The 18,417-nt window shown below is 35.0% G+C and overlaps 1 protein-coding gene across 2 annotated transcripts in view; it reads right to left on the bottom strand.

Moving 5' to 3' along the window:
* The window catches only part of CNTNAP4 (contactin associated protein family member 4), a 243,585-nt gene that overhangs the window by 17,602 nt on the left and 207,566 nt on the right, over positions 1-18,417 (bottom strand). For both annotated transcript variants that reach the window (XM_034410059.3, XM_034410060.3), the window contains exon 17: positions 14,014-14,232. In XM_034410059.3, coding sequence (XP_034265950.2) covers positions 14,014-14,232 — 219 coding nt within the window. The remainder of the gene's footprint in view (positions 1-14,013; positions 14,233-18,417) is intronic.

The raw sequence follows: 18,417 nt of genomic DNA, 5'->3' as shown, positions 1-18,417 counted from the left end.
AATAAATATAAATGTATATAAATTTTAAGAACCACAATACCTTTGCATGTAAGAACACCTGGAAATTTTCACAAGTCACAAAATACGTACAAATGTTGACCCTTTTTGTCTTATAAATAATTACAGTATGTTATTTATGACAGGCAAGATTTTTATAAAGCAGCAGGAAGGAATATAAAACATATATTTATATTATATCAGGATAAAGGAAAATATAGCAACAAAAAACAAGAACATTTTATTTATGGTTGTTCTGTATTTTTGTCATTAGCCTTTATACATTAACATTTTGACAAAAACATAAATGATCACACACCTGAATTGAGCAAAGTATTTATTATTATTATTATTATTATTATTATTATTATTATTATTATTATTATTATTATTTAATCTTTAGTGAGATTCACAGCCTTTGAGGCTGGTTAATAGCTCAGCAGCTCGAGTCCTAACCAAGGACCTAGGAACTGTTAAGGTATCGTCGGAGGATGTAAGCTGTTCCGAGTAAGGTGGTTTTTTTGTAGAGTCAAAATGTTCAAGTCCGGCAAATTTAGGATTTCTAAATAGCGGGGTAGTCCTTTTTATTATTATTATTATTATTATTATTATTATTATTATTATTATTATTGTTGTTGTTGTTGTTGTTGTTGCAATATTTTCAGGATCAGACTCAATAATAATAATAAGAGTTAGAGGTTTAAATATATTTCTCTTTAATTATAATAGGCATTCTATATTCACTGAATATTCACAGATAGAAGCAAAGAAAATGGTGAAGGTGGCTCCTTATATATACAAAGGGTGGAGCCAAGAGTGGGAGTGGTGAATTATGAATACATTAAGAGTCAAAGAATAAGTTAACCCCTGATATCCCATATATACATTATTTACACATTAGGGAATAAGGCATTTACATCTGACAAATCCCCCTCTAAATGCCGGTTCGCTATACAACACCAATTACATTCAGATTCAGGACAATATAAGACATACAATTTGGAAGTTAAGTATTTGTGCTGTTTAGAAGGTAAAGGCTTCGTCAATATGTCAGCTAATTGTTCAGAGGTATCACAATGCACTGCTTTGATAAATCCATCTTGAGACAATTGTCTCACATGCTTAAATTTTATATCTATATGCCTGGATCTTTGTCCAATGGCATCGGATCTAGATATTTCAATGGCTGCTTTATTGTCTTCATGCATAACAAAAGGCAAAGCAGGTTTTTTCCAAACATCTGAAATTAAATCATTAAACCATACAAGGTTATTTGCAGCTTTGGATAAACAAACATATTCCGCTTCTGTGGTTGAAGTGGCTACCAGTTCTTGTTTACCAGTGTACCAGTAAACTGGACAGTCATTTAACAGAAAAATATAACCAGAAGTACTTTTTCTGCATGATATATCTCCAGCCCAATCCGCATCTGCGTAACATGTAAGTTTTGGTTCTTTATTATCACTAGGTTCTAATACTAGGCAAAAGTCTAATGTACTTTTCAGATATCTTAAAATTCTTTTGACAGCTTCCCAGTGATACATTGTTGGTTTGCTAACGTGCCTTGATAATAAATTGAGTGGTAATGCAATATCTGGCCTGGTCCAATTAGATATATAAAGAAGTGAACCTATGACTGATCTATAAAATGTATTATCCTTGAATTCAGGGGAAGATTCATCAGTATTTCTAAGGAAATCAGTTTGCATAGGAGTGTCACAGGGTTTGGCATTGTTTAAATTGCATTTGTTTAGAAGTTCAATAATCTTATCTTTCTGAGTAAGTTTGAATCCCCTTCTAGTTTTGTTAATTTGTACACCAAGGTATTTGTTTACTTTACCTAGAGATTTCAACGAGAAATGTTCATTTAGCTTGTTTACAAAGATTTCTCTTCTCTCTTTGTGTTTTCCTATATATAAAATATCATCTACATAAATCAATACAAATTCAATGTAATCATCACTCTTTTTGACAAAGAAACAGTTATCAGCAGTGGTAGCGTTGAAATCCATGGTCTTAAGTACTTTTACCAAGCAATCGTACCATCTTTTGCCAGATTGCTTTAATCCGTATAGACTCTTGTTCAATAGCCAAATTTCATTTTTATTAGTGTATTGACTGTGAGGTGCTCTTACATATATTTCCTTATCTAGTTTTGCGTGTAGATACGCAGTCTGTATGTCATATTGAAATACATCAAGATTGAGTGCGGATGCTACTACTAGAGCTGTTTTAACACTCTCTGTTCTTACTGTGGGGGAGTACGTGTCAGTATAGTCCTCCGGATATTTTTGTGCATAACCTTGTGCAACCAATCTAGCTTTGTATAGGGTATTGCCTCCTTCTAGGTTCTTAATTTTATAAATCCACCTGGTACCAATAATTGTTTTATCTTTAGGTGCAATCGCAGGTGTGAATACATTTAATCCTTGCAAACTTTCCATCTCTTTTTTCATAGCTAGTTCCCATTTTTCCTTTTCTTCACGAGGGAGTTTTAATACTTCCTCATATGTATTAGGTGTTATTTGTTCACCATCCATATGCATTATGTAATCTCTGTATTTATTTGGTATTTGATTTCTGTTGTTCCTAATAGCTCTTTCAGGTTTGCTATGGTAGTCATGCAAATATCTTGCTTCCTTTTTTGTTAATGTGTCTGTCTTTATTTTGTGTTGACTATTTGTCCATGTTTTGGTTTTGTTTTTATTTTTGTTGATATTTTGATTTTCTATTGTCCCTTCCTCACGAGATTTTGTATCTTTGCATTTATTTGGAAATATTTCATTAAGATGTAATTTAGACCAGTTGGCCTGTTCATGGAACACAGCTGTTCTGGAAACTATAAATTTGTTATTATTATCAATGAATCTGTACCCTTTGGTGCCAGTTTCATATCCCATAAATCTTAGTCTTCTGGATACGTTTTCTCCCTTTCTTCTCAACTGTTTAGGTATGTGTACGTCTGCAGTGACCCCAAATATGTGCATGTGTGCTAATTTTGGTTTCCTATTATACATCACCTCATATGGTGTCTTATTCACAATACTGGACCAGGTTCTATTTTGAGTGTAATTTGAATAATGTAAGGCTTCTGACCAAAATTGTTTGCCTAAACCAGCATCCTCTAATGTGCACCTAATCATGGTTTGTAATGTGGAATTCTTTCTCTCTACAATCCCGTTCTGGAACGCAGAAAATGGACTAGACGTGTAATGTAGCATTCCTCTATCCTTTAACCATTGGGAGAATTCTTTAGACATGAATTCACATCCCCTATCTGTCATAATTTGTTTTATTCTGATATTATGTTGTGTTTCTATGCGTTTGTAAAATTCCTTAAATTTTTGAAAGGTTTCATCCTTGTGTTTTAATGTGTAAACAAAACCATAGCGACTGTAATCGTCTACTATTGTTAGGAAGTAACGTTTTCTATAAGTGATTGATGGAGTTAATGGGCCAACTAAGTCCATGTGTACTAAGTCAAAAATTTTGTTAGTTGATCTGGTGGATTTTTTTGGCCTGGGACTAGTTTTTAGTTTAGTAGATTTACATACTGAGCATTCCAAATAATTTTCACAATTTTTAATTTTGACACCTTCTGCGTGTTCAGTCATTTTTTGTACTACAGGAAAACTTGCATGTCCTAACTTCCTATGTAAGATGTGAGCACACTCGTCATGAATTGGTTTACCTATTTTTGGTTTCTTCTCATTGTGTGTATCTGTGTGATCATGAGATATTTTACATTCATCATTGTCACTGTTACTAATATTTTCATCATCTGCCTCAATACAATCTTCCATATTTGAATCAATGTTATGTAACCATCTTTCTTTTGTTATCAGATAGGGTAGGCCTCCTTTAATCATCACAGTGCCTACATTTGTTTTATTCTTCTCTAAAGTTGCTTTTCCCTTTGAGAAAACTATATTGATGTCAGAATCTCTGCTTAGTTTTATGGCACTTAGTATGTTATGAGGTATTTCTGGTATTAACAATACCCCCTCTATTTTTCCTAGACCAGGCAAGGTCACATTCCCTCTGCCTAATACTTGAACTTTTTCTTGATTAGCTACCTTTATTACAAACTTATCTTCTGTAAATGAAGACAATATATTTTTGTTATTAGTGGTGTGATTAGTTGCCCCAGAATCAATAAGCCAATTATTGTTCTCATTTTGTTGCGTTTTAGTGCTGTCTTGTTTATTTAGTCCATTCAGTGAACCAGATTTTCTCTCTTTTGAATTTTCTCTGCCCCCTCTACTTTCTCTGTAATTTGGTGGGCTTCTATATTTATGTCTATCTGTTGAAGACTGTCTATAATTGTATTTATTCCTATATTCTGACCTATGTCTTTCCTTTGAAATTTTGGGACAATCTCTTCTATTGTGTTCCCTGGACCCACAATTGTGGCATTTAAAAGTTTCATTATATTTTTCTTGGAAAGCTATCTTCCTAAAAGATTTGTGTTCTGTGTGATTGCTATAACGATTTTTTCTTGAATTGTCTTCTGCTATCAATTTGTTAGATAGACTTTCTATTGATAAATATCCTAGATTGATGGTGTCTAAGTGTGACATAAAACTATCCCATGATGAATCAAGTGAGTTGATAATAACACTTTTCATTGTTTGATCTGAAATCACTTCCCCCCTCAAATGCAGCTCAGCTCTTATTTTGTTTAAAGATATTAAATGCTCACTTATGGAAACCCCTGGTTTTACTCTGGAAGAAAAGAAGTCCTTAGACATTCTTGTGGTGGTAGCTACACTATCGCTGTGAAACAAATTAAACATGCATTGAATTATTTCTGAAACAGTTAGATTTGGTTTGATGCTATGATACATTGCAGGAGACACGCTAGATATTATTAAGAAAAATGCCTTATGGTGTAAACAATCTATTTTTAAAGTCCAAGGTCTTCTTGGGGGACTAGTGATAAAAAATAGTAAATTTTCTTTCATAAAGACAACCTGGAGCTGTTGATACCATTCTTGCAAATTAATGCCATCAACCCTAAGTTTTGGGAAGTCACTGGGTAAGTTACCCACATTATTTTGTCCATTACTTACAACCTGAGGTAGTCCGTGGTCTCGCAAGTGTAGGAAATTGCAAAACGGCATAGGGATGCTCGCAACGAGTCTGCGCGGTTCTCTGGCCAGTTCAAGTCTTTCCGGACCGTCTACGTAGTTTCGCACATGCGCGTTGTTCATTTCTTCTTTGGCGTCGTCGTGGAAGGTTCTCTCCATTGTAGCTCGCTCGCTCCGCTCCTCTTCAGACGAGTCGGTCTCTGGCTCGGTCTTAGGAGTTCTGATGGCGGCGACTGTTCTTCTCTTTCTTTTGGGTGCGTTGGCACTTGTTTCGGTCTGCGGTGTAGGGCGGAATCGACATGGCTCTCTGGGCTCGGGCATCGTCGCTCTCGAAGTCAGGATGGGAGCGTGCAGGTCTTGAAGTATCGGCTTGTTCGCTTGCTTCTTCGTTGGCGCTTTGGAAATTTTTAATTTTGGCCCAAATGCAGCAAAAAGCGTCTTCATTGCTGACTTTACTTGGGATTTCGTTAAGTCGTCTTCACTTTCTGATTCTGGCTCTTCCGAAGAGTTTGAATCCTCCTTTTTACTTTCGTAGTCTGATAACGTTTTTCGCGCCAGAAATTTTGAACTGAGCATTTTGATTGGCTCTGCTTCGCTCACTTTGGAGGCTTGTTGAAACCAAGATGGCTGCCATTCAAAATTTCGCGCGGGATCACATTTTTTCTTTTTCATAACGACTTTCTCTGTAGTCATATCACTCACAGTTTTTTGGTCTTTGGGTTTCTCTTTAGCGATGTTTTTCTCTCTCGCTGCTCCGCTGTTCTTCAGCATTTCTTGGAGGTTCGCGATGAGGCTTTCATCATTCTTCTGGCTTTTTAATAACTTCAATATCTCTGACCTGAGTTCGTTATTTTCTATTTCGATTTCCTCCTGGCCATCATTTTCATTTATTAATTCTTCTTCTTCAGTGGTGTATTCTTCGGATTCTCTCGAAATCGCGTTTGTGGATTCGTTGATTATTTCTTGTTCAGTTTCTATTTCTTTGCTGTAGGCCCTGGTGTTGGGCCTATCTTTCTTAGACATTTTTAGGTATTTATTGAGTCAATTAACCATCCTCTGCTACCAGCTTGTTGCAATATTTTCAGGATCAGACTCAATAATAATAATAAGAGTTAGAGGTTTAAATATATTTCTCTTTAATTATAATAGGCATTCTATATTCACTGAATATTCACAGATAGAAGCAAAGAAAATGGTGAAGGTGGCTCCTTATATATACAAAGGGTGGAGCCAAGAGTGGGAGTGGTGAATTATGAATACATTAAGAGTCAAAGAATAAGTTAACCCCTGATATCCCATATATACATTATTTACACATTAGGGAATAAGGCATTTACATCTGACAATTATTATTGTTGTTGTTGTTGTTGTTGTTGTTGTTGTTGTTGTTGTTGTTGATTTAATCTTCAATTCGATTCACAGTCTGTGGCTGGTAAAAACTTGATTGTTCATGTCCTAACCAAGGACCTAAGAGCTGTTAAGATAACATCTGAGTATAAAGGCAGTTCTGAGTTAGGTGGGGCTTTTTTCAAACTCATGTCTAATAGGTTCAAAATTTCCATGTATCTGGGCAGTCCTTTGGGTATTGCTCCAATAGTAATTGCACATGGACTTATGTACCGCTTCACAGTGCTTTACATCTCTCTCTAAGTGGTTTTCAGATTCAGCATATTGCCTCCAACAATCTGGGTCCTCATTTTACCAACCTTGGAAGGATGGAAGGCTGACTCAACCTTGAACCAGTGAGGACCGAACCTCTGGCGATCAGCAGAATTAACCTGCAATACTGCATTTTAACCACCGTGCCACCACAGCTCTGGGCATTGCTCCAAGGGCCCCTATTACTATTGATACAATCATTGATTTCTTCCTCCACAATTGCCCAACTTCAATTTGCAAATCACAATATTTTGTTATTTTTCCTAGCTGTTTCTCTTTAATTTGTGCATCACCTGATATTGCAATATAAATTATTGTTGTTATTGTTATTGTTATAATTGTATTGCATGGTTACAGTAACCAGGAGACCACAATGCTATTGCAGAATAGCAGTTTGGCTTGCCAAATTACCTTAGGATACACTTGTGTACTTCGTCCCACAGGAGGACGAGCTGACTTTTCATCAGAGAGAAAGATAAGTGGCTCTTCCTACACCCAAGGCCTCCTCCCTTCCCAGAGCTGCCCCACAAACAGGCAGGGCAACTGGGAAGGTTCAAAGCTGTCAGGAATCTGACTTATTTCAAAAAGCATCAGCTCATTTCCCTACCAAAGTGGTACCTATCTATCTACTTGCATAGATCATTCTTTCGAACTGTGAAGTGCACAGAAGCTGAGGTAAGTAACAGGAGCTCACCCTGCTACATAGTGCTTGGATTTGAACTGCCGGACCTGATTAAGCCACTGAGCCACCATACCTCTTAACAAAGCATTAAGAAAATGGCATAGAAAGAAACAAATAATATTTCTCAAAATAAAAGAATACAGTGGGCTTTATTTAATGGTATCTATGTTCATTCAATGGAAGCTTGAGTCTTACTACTGTTTCCTGACCTTCCTATATTTTCCAGAAATCAGTTTCACAAAATTCCACCAGTCCCTCGGGACATCCTCAATAGATAAGTAATACAGATCAATGACATATTCAGTATTTTATGGAAAGTATCAAAAAAGAAAACAAACATTTTTATTCCAATGTAAAAAAACATCACCACTGAAATAATTAAGCATGTATAAAAATAAAATGGAATGGAAAATGCTAATAAGCAATATTGTTACCTAAGAATTGGTAATACAAAATAGATTAGAAAGGAGTGAAAAAAAAATGATGATACAACATAACTGATGATAGCAAAAAGGAATAACTATATTTCAAGTTTCGACCAAATTTTATCAGGACAATTACCTTGATATCACCCTCATTTTAAAGATTTTTATCTTGCCTTTATTCTTTTTATAAATAATTCAAGATGACAAACATGCTTAACACTCCTTCCTCCTCCAATTTTCCTCACAAAAACAATCCTATCAGTTGACTTGAGCTAAGAGAGAATGAGTAGCCCAAGGTCACCCAGACGGCTTTCCAATCTTACTTTTTATAAACATGCTAAGGAGTAAACTGTGCAGTGAGGGGGGAAAAAAAACACCCAAGGAAATATATTTTGACTATGCACAAGCATTTTAGACCCATCATCATGACACCTGGTTCACCCATGGGAAACATGATGGACTTTCTAATTCATTATATTGACACATTCACCTTAATGTTTATCATATCTCCTGCTTGCTTTACATCACTTCTTTGAAACAATTGATGCTCTCATGAGCTTCAAGAAAATAAATATTTATACTATTCTGGCTCTTCCAGGAAACAGCAGTTTCAAAATCCAGTTTCAGGAAGCTGGCTACAAGAGGTGAAAGGTAAGACAATAAATAAATAAACAAAGAGATCCTTCTACCTAGTTGTCAAGATCAGAAAAAGTCTAATTATTAATTTAAGTTACTGGAAGCTAACTATCGAACCCTAAATAATCGTCTCGGATTGGGAAAGATTAGCAACAGGAAATCATTGATTTTTAAAAAATCAATGTACATGAACAAGGTATGTACCTGGTAAATAACCATTAATATTTGCTTCCATTCAGTTACAAATAATTAATACATCCACAAATAATTGCAGTTGTAATTATTACATAACATTTCTAATTTTTCAATTACTTTTACATTATGCATTGATGTAAGCCTTATGCCCATGTAGAGACCGCACTGCATTCATTTTGTGTTACTACTTAATAAACTTACATTCCAGTGCAGTATTACTATCACTCTTCACTCATAGGCAAGAAACTTCAGTGGAATTTTTAAAAAATGAATTAAGGTTTGAAGAGTTACCAAAAATAGTAAAATTCAAGGAAAAAACATGAACAAAGCATTTTCTTGATAGCAGTTTGGCCTATGAAAGAAAACTAGACTTATTTCTCAATGCTGAACTTATTAAAAAAATCACATGAAAACACAAAGTTGAATGTCACCCAAAATAGTCCATTTAATATCTAGATGTTCTTATTATCAAAATCATATTCCTATAGTAATAGTTATTTCTGTAATTAAGAGCACACAGAAATATATACCCAGCTGTTTTTAGAGGACACCATAAACACAAAAGCTCTTTTCCTTTTGATTTGATTATGATTAAACCATATTCCCAAATTACTCCATGTATGATGTTGCTAAATTAGGCTTTGCCTCAATGGTAATCAGTCAAGACATTAAAACTAATATTTCGGAATAAACCAGACTTGTCTATTTCATTATGGTAGCACTATACAAAATCATAAAAATGAGGACTTGACTAGATGCAAACAGAACTTCTTACAGCATTGGTTCAATACCGTGTTTCCTCAAAAATAAGACTGGGTCTTATATTAATTTTTGCTCCAAAAGACATATTATGGCTTATTTTCCAGTTAGGTCTTTTTTTTCAGGGAAGTGCGGTACTAAATGCAACTGTCTGGCTGACAATCTTAACTGGGCCTTATTTTGGGGTAGGGCTTATATTACAAGCATACATATTTTCCGGTTGAGTCTTATTTTCAGGGAAACACAGTAGTCTGCTAGGTACAAGTTTCCTGAGCTTTTCCAAAGAATGATGTCCTCAGGGATCTTTGAAAGTTTCTACTACATTTCAGTGACTTAGTGGTTGAAACAGAAAAAAAATTACAAAATATAGGAAACATTTCTAACTTTCAGGACAAAAATAGTTTTCCTTGTAAACTCATTGCCTGGTTTTCCTTCTACAGCTATTTATTTAGTTAGTTATTTTTCTGACTCTTATTGATCATCAAACACAGAGACAACATTCTCACTGAAGATCATAGTATAGCCAGCAAGAACACAGCCTGCATTCCAAATCATGTACCCATCTTACTTGTGATTTATGTTTCCCTCTTGCCATTTATCTTTCTCCCAAGCACTTTCACTCAGAAAAATTACATGCATACCCAAACAGAAGAATATGTACTTGTTCTGCCATGTGTGCTTATGATAAACAATGTGGGAGATCCACCTCTATGTATAGCTATCTTATACTATGCATACATATGTATGCATAGGAGAGGCTCATTCACTCTGCGAAAGCCATTTCCTAAGTCAACAATAGACCTATTCCAGTCTCTACCCCTTTATTCTTTACATTATAAGTTGGAAGGGACCTAAGAAATCATCAGATCCAACCCCGTTCTCTATATCATCCTTGATAGATGACTATCTTGTTTCAAAAACTTCAGTAAAGGGAAAGAAACTACTTCATGCAATAACCTATTCCACTGATTGACAGCTCTTACTGTCAAGAAGGTCTTCATAATGTTTTATCTGTATCTACATTTTTGAAGTTTCATCCCATTATTTCTAGTCTCACCCTCTGGAGTTAGTGAGAATAAATCTGAACTATCTACAATGTAACAGCCCTTCAGAGATTTGAAGACCACTCTCAGTCCCCCCCCCACAATTCAACCTTCTTTTCTGAAAACCAAAATACCTACAGTAGGTCTGTTAACTGTTCCTTGCAGGAGTTTTGCATCCTTTCAGCAACCTGCTTCAGTTTATCAATGCCCTTCTTAAACAGTGGTATGCATAACAGAACACAATACTCCAAGTGAGGCCTGATTGAAACAGGGAAGACCAGGGTGACTACTTCTGCCACCCTGTGTAAATGGTCTTAATTAAAATTCAGATTTTCAATTCAATATTTGCAGAAAGTGATACTATTTTCCTTGCCCATCTTGTCAATTCTTTTCCACTTTCTCATTTTGAATAGATGGGCAGCAACAGAGAAATATTTCCTCTTTGCCAAGTGGTCACACATCTCTCTCTCTCTCAACATTTATTTTGTGTATGCTCCTTTCTTTCAATGGGTAAATGGGAAATCATGATCCTGTACCTGCCAGGATCATGATCACTAGGAAAGACATTGAGATCTCTGGAGTGGATTATGCTTCTGAATGGTTCTGTTTTGCAATTTGTGTATTGCAAAAAATGAGAAATCAGTTTGCTGAAAGTGATATTATATGATTTGCTCTTCCCTTCTAAACTTACACCCAATTTGCTTCAAAGTTAGATCAATACTGTGGTTAAGCAAACAGATCAACAGGTTGATTGAAGGGAATAATTCCCATTAAAAAATGGGAATTATTAAAAAATGAACTTCGTGTCCTCATATATTAAAAACAGCCTGGCTGGCATACCCAACTGAAAAAAAAATATGCCTTCAATAATACTTTCCAGGATTCCCCTGTGTGCAGTAATACGGAATAAAAAATAAATAAAATAAAAATATTTAAAAGAGTCAAGGTATCTTTTCAAACTAAGATTATATTGACATTCCCTTCAACTCTTCCCATTAACATTCTGACAGCTGGGTTTTGGTAAAAGAAAAAGAGACAGGTATAGCAAAAGGGTATAAGGTAGAGGTCTTCAAACTTGGCAGCTTTAAGACTGGTGGACTTCAACTCACAAAATTCTCCAGCCAGCTATGCTGGAGAATTCTGTGAGTTGAAGTCCACCAGTCTTAAAGCTGCCAAGTTTGGGGACCCCTGGTATAAGGTACTGTATGCATTAGGTAATCTTGCCAGAAAGGGGTCTTGACATGCCCTTCAAATGACAGCAGACTCCTTGATGCGGGAGAAAAACCTGCTTTCCCTAGGTTTGGAACATTGACTTTCTTCTTTACTTATTTTTTCTGCTTCCATTTTTTTTATTGTTTATTTTTTTTTATTGTGACAAAACACTTCTTTTCTCAAAGCTTTCAGTGTGATGAAAGCTTCACACCATAATACCAACACCAATACAGTTTGCCATTTTCTACTTGGTACCACACTCAAAAACCCAGTGCACTTATTTAATACTAATTTCTGTGGGTTAACAAGTTCTTCTACATCATAGTCAGGGATGGGGATTGGACTTTGGGAGATCAATACTGAATATTAATAGATTTTTCTATAGAGTCTTAACGCTATATTGGAGTCAGGCTTCCTCAGCACAACAGTTCAAAAATGATGATTGGCTCGCAACATTTATAGTCTAGGATTTTAAGTTAGAGAGGATTGGAAATTTATTGAAAAGTATCGCTTAATTGGTGGCTAGAAATGAAATTGCCTTTATTTTGATTTCTCTTGCTTGCTATGCATGGCCTGATTGGGTAGTAGATCATATCTACTTCCACTAATCTGATCTGTTGATGGCTCAGAATTTTGAATGTTTGATTTTCCTGCTGTTTGTGTGATCTATTATTTCTGTTCTCATATTGAAAGGTGGGATGTATATTGACGGACGGGTAGTTGTTAAGAACTTGCAAACTTGCTTCTTTATTGCACTTGTGTATCTCTCATTCTTTAAGAAATCCATAAATTATGCACCAAAGATCTCACCAACCCAAATTGACAGGGTAGGCTATTTTTGTAATTTTAGCAAGTATACAAAGAGAAAAATTAGAAGATTAATCCAAAGGCAAAGGTATTCTTTAAAATCAAAAGGGATTTCAGAAAATGGATGTTCAAATCTTTTGGATAATAACTTTACCTTTCATGGTTCAAGTTCCAAATGCACCATTGGTACATTTTTAAGTTTTGTTCTAAATGCAAGGGCATTGCCTTTAGTGTATTGTCAATTTTCCTTATGCAAATAAAGCAAATGTACAATTCCTAAAGATTTGGGTTTGTTCTTGAAATATATTTATCAGTTTCATCTAAGCCAAAATACTGCAGCAAAATATTAATTAAAGCTGGTTATAGGTGAGTGCAAGTTTGTTACATTTTCATTGGTTAACAGTTCCCAGTTCAAGGTGTATTTTATGACCCACGAAGCCCTATCTGTATAAGCACAGAGCTTTTATAATTACAACAGAGGCTCTTTTTTTCTGCCTCACCAAGGCTTCTCATCAAGCTTCTCAAAGAATAATTGCATGGACATTTGAAGATATTTGAGGAACTGCCAACAGACTAATGTTTCAATTCTTTCCAAACAGTAGAGAATGCGACAAAGGAGCAGGACCTTCTGTTAAAAGCAAGAAGTGAAAAATACTACATATCAAAAAGCTGCCTTTATTGTCAGATTGAACTAAAGATCTTGGACCAAATATTGCATTATATCATAAAGGGAATTTTGTCAGTTTGGTTGATAAATGTTTGTATTACTTTACATAGTTCATTTATTCCTTACAGAATTAACACCATTTGTTTGGGTAATACATTTTGCACACAATGGGTGTCCTCAGAAATATTTCAATAAAATCATTTTATACTTATTTCCTTATACATTGGTTACAAAATAAAGTCTCATTTTCAGAGAAAAGGACTCTTGTGCCTTTCATTTGGGATCATTTTTGTCTAAACAGGCAGTAGTACCTTGTCTACTTCCAAAATTCAGCTAAATCAGATTTCTGTAATAAAGAAGAATATTAGTAGTTCAGGGTTGAAATGAGGGGTCCTTGGTACTCTCTGAGCTTGCTTGTTTTCTTACAGACATTTCATTACCCAAACTAGGTAACATCATCAGTTTGAGTAATGAAACATCTGCAAGAAAACAAGCAAGCTCAGAGGGCATCAAGGACCCTTCATATCAACTCTGAGCTACAAGTATTCTCCTTTATTAAACCTCTACTGTTTTGGAATGGCATATTTCCATATAGCTACTAAAATATGAATTAAATCCATGAAGTATAATTGACATTTCACCTGTTTATGGAACTACTTTCCATTCCATTCATTTCATCTTATAATAGAAACCACTTTCAATTATGACATATCTGCATGCTTTATGTAAGTTGTCTTATATGGCCTAAAAACACATTAATCTATTTTTTCCTTTAAAAAGTCAATAGCTATGGATTATATCCATGTGAACACCTAAAATTATTCTGTAAAGATAGACTTACCAACAAAGAGCTGGCTGTTGAGCTGCAAACGGATATGCCCATCCGATGGAGCTGAGTAAGTCCTTTGTGGAAGCTGGTCTACTTGCAGAGACGCCTCTTTGATGTTTCTTTCAGCCTTCACATAGTGCCACTGGTTGTCATTTAAGGAAATAGGTGACTGCACTGTGATTTCATTAGGCCCATTTCCCACATCAAATGAAAATGTCACTTCAAGGGGTGCTATGAAAGTTAAAAAATAACTAAGACACTTTAGAATGGCAAGCACATCCCCCCCAAAAAATCACAAAAGTTTAAAAATAATACTGAAAATATCCCTCTTTTTTATTATAAATGAAAGACAAGATCAATGTAGTTTGTTGGAAAGGTGACTTTAAACATCTATTTTTATGTTCTTATTGGATAGATGCTAAAAATAATACTTCGTTAAAACTGAAGAAATCATTTAGGTGTAAAATTACAGAAGAAATAATGCACATGAATATTTATCAGCTAACTATAATTTGTTTTCTGAAGTACAAATATGTACAGTGATTTGACTTGCTGCAAATAGAATAGTATATTTAGCTGAAATATTATATTGGACTGGCATTAAACTTACTTTCTGCTTCATAGTTTTAATAACAATTTCAACCCATCTGTAATTATTTCAAGAACATGGAGTATAATTTAAATATTAACTATAGATGCCAAATATTTTCATATTTGGTCATAAATGCTTCCAATTTAAAAATAACAATTGCCATAAATTATCTAGTTCAATATTGTTTTGGAAAAGGTTCTTATCTACCCGTAAAACCTGAACTTTTTCAATTCCCCAAATAGATCTGAACTAAACCAAAAATGAAATTTCACATCACTTAAAACAGACAATCCAACAACTTGTCACATCTACAAACTCACTGTAGATGTTGTCATACAAAATTTCTATAACTCAGCAAATATTTCATATTCAATTACAACCATTTTTAAAATTAGATATGGCTGGGAAAATCACTACATCACTCCCATGTCTCTTGGAAGTCTTGTCAATACAATCCTATTTTTTAGAAGAAATACATCTATTTACAAGAAGGGCAGGGACTTCTTATATATTTGGTGCACTGATGATGCTACCTAGTTTGGTGATGAAATGTCTGAAAGAACACCACCAAGTTTAGAGAGCACCAAGGAACCCAAGGTTCATCCCTGAGCTACAAATATTCTCTTCTATCAGAAAGTGTGTGTGTGTGTGTGTGTGTGTGTGTGTGTGTGTGTGTGTGTGTGTGTGTGATGTTTGGATATGTTTTTCTCTCCCATACAAATGTCTTATACAGTGATGAAATAAAATTTGTTACTACCGGTTCTGTGGGCGTGGCTTGGTGGTGAGGGGTAATGTGACTGGGTGGGTGTGGCCAACATTTTTTCCCTTTACTTTTAAAAGCCTCTGATGATCAGGCAACTCAGCTGGGATTGCCAGAGACTTTTAAAAGCATTTTTTTTCCTACAACCTCTTCGGCCACAAAAAAGGAATGCTTTTAAAAGCCTCTGATGATCCCAGCTGAGCTGCGCGATCATCAGAGGCTTTTTTTTTCTTTTAAAACCATTTTTTTGGCTGAAGAGGTTGTAGAAAAAATGCTTTTAAAAATTAAAAAAACAGCCTCTGAAGATCGCGCAGCTCAGCTGCGCATGAGGGGTGCAGGTGCGCAGGGATTTTTGCTACCGGTTCTCCAAAACACCCGCCACCATTGCTACCAGATCGGGCGATCTGGTCCGAACCGGGAGCATTTCACCCCTAGCCTTATAATAGGTTGTTTTGGAAATGTTTATCATCAGAGTCATAACTTTACTTGGATCTCAAAGAATCCATTTTGTATCTCTATGTGCTGGAATTTCTCCCTTTTCACCCTCTCACCACTAGTGGTGCCATCAGAAACACTCTAACGAAGGTCATGGAATCAGTACCCATAGCAGGCAAAGTGATAAGGGAATTATACCCCTGTTATGTAATATTATGTTCTGCCGTTGTAGTAGTTCAGTCGCCTAGGAACTGTGCGACCATTAAATTCAGCCTCTTTCATATTTTGTCCACATTAGGCAAAAGTTTGAAAAAATGTCAGTTCTGATATGTTGAAGCTGAACCTCAATAATACAACCTAAAAAATGCAGGTTTATTGATTACAATTTTTTGGCTGGCAAACATGTAAGTTTATGCTAAAAAAAACCCAGTGATTTATCTCTCAGCTAAAAGAAATTGTGCAAATATTGTCTGAAACAGGAGTTAACTGAAAGTTAAATTCTAGTGTAAATTTATGTGAAAAATCATTTGTTTAATTAAACATACATTTGTAAATGGACTCTCTCCAGACCATTTATTGGCTATTATAGACATTAAAACTATGACAGTCTAACATTTGGATGCCAGCTACATATTTGAATCTGCTGTATTGCTTTTGAGGCAAAAGATGTTAGTTGCCTCAAGGGCTTCCAGTTAGGAAGACAGGACATGAGTTTAAATATAATCAGATTTAGTCACATAGTTGACTTTCTCAACACAAATATACTTTTCTACTCAATGGAACCACTCACTGTGTAGAGTGTTAATTCTTCTCATTTTTGAGTGGTATTATACTGAAAAAGATACTCCTAAGAGGTAATCAAAATACATTTGTTTTTAAATAATAGGTTTTGTGAAAATATACTTCTAAAATGAATGAATGAACGAATGAATGAATGAATGATGTTAAGTAGAAGATTTTATATATTTCAAGTGCTGCACATATACCTGACGAATATAATTGAAATGAATAATTAGCACGGAGTAGTAAAGTCATTTATATTCAAATTTTACTACATTGATGAGAACCAGTCAATTGAATTTTGCTCCTGTGTCACAATTAAGGGAACCTATTTTCCAATCATTTTGGAAGCAGAGTTCTTTCCTGAAATCAGTTATTGACTCTGCATAAAAATCAGTGGGCTGTTTGGTGCTTCAAACAAAACAGCTTTGGGATAACAAAATAATAAAATTAAATACGTTGGGCCATCAATAACTGAAGACAGGACTCCCAATGAGCAAGGATCTATATGGGAGGTTTGATAAATTAGCAAGAGACTACAAGCATACAAACCTTCAGACAAGATTCTCATGGAAATAGTCAATTACATATCTAATATATATTCCTGGCTCAATGAAATAATCCATTTCTTAAATTAAAGAATGAAAGAAAAAAAAAACCCCAGATAATTAGCATTTTTTAAAACCTTTTCTAAAATTGAACACTCTCTGAAAACATCCAGTAAAGTAATGATTTTAAAATGCCTGGAAGATAAAATATATCAATATGTAAATATACCTGAACAATGTACAGTAAGGCTTGCAATTTCCTATAAGCTTTCTGGCACTTTTAGCAACTGTCTGAACCTACTGCTGATATCTATTGCTCTCTTCTGCTTCCTTTTCTTTTTTCTTGGCTCAGTATTTGGAGAAGATACTGTAACTATAACTTTGAACACTGCATAGGAATCGCCCCTATTATTATTATTATTTTGTATGTATCCTTTATGAATACAACTGAAAATGGCAGTGTGGCTCAACATATCAAAATAATGAAAGCCAATCAGAAAGGTTAAAAACAGGTCAAGCTCCTTTAGGTACTAATTGTGATTCAAATGAGGAGTTAATTGATAGATATTATGGGTAAAGAGAGTAGCAACATAAAATTCAACTACAAACCTGAAGAAATAGTTTTCTTTACCTTGACATTGGAAGTTTACAATCCTCTACACCCTTCATATCTTAGCAGAGAGGAAATTCTACCATCAGGCTATTTACTTTAAGAAGATTCATAATCACTGGCAGAATATGTGTTAATTCAAAGACAAAATTCAAAGGCAAGCAGATTACCCCACAAAATATATCTTTGAATATAATCATGAAATTGAGTCAAAATCATATTGAATTTAACTCCTTGAATTATGCATTTAAACTGAAGCATAATTCAAATTAGATCTTGGCTGATTTATAGATCCTTAAGATCCATGCCTCTGAATACCAAAACATTTTAACAGGCATTATTAGAAAAGGAATCTTCTTTTTTTTAAAAAAAAAAAAAATAGCCGATTTTTTTTTGTCCGTTGCAACAAAACAGGAATCCTAACAAAAATGCACTCAAAACTTCTGCAGATGCAGTCTGATTTGAGATGCCACCAGAACAGGAGAAGGAACATTGTTACGTTTTGGTGTGTGCAGGAATATAAGTGAACTACTGTACTTGTTGGCTAAGTTAATAAAGCATCAGACAGGTCATGCATTGTGCACTGTGTGCATTCTAGCACTTGATGAAAGAAATACCACCATTTCTGTGCTATGTGGTCATCTTCAGTTTGGTCCACCAATGGTCCATACATAATTCTTAAGATTCCAGC

The sequence above is a fragment of the Pantherophis guttatus genome, chromosome 2 (genome assembly GCF_059756535.1).
Source record: "Pantherophis guttatus breed Tessera chromosome 2, ASM5975653v1, whole genome shotgun sequence".
NCBI classification, from domain to species: domain Eukaryota; kingdom Metazoa; phylum Chordata; class Lepidosauria; order Squamata; family Colubridae; genus Pantherophis; species Pantherophis guttatus.
Note: the sequence above shows the minus strand (reverse complement) of the source record. Positions and strands in the feature narration are given on the sequence as shown.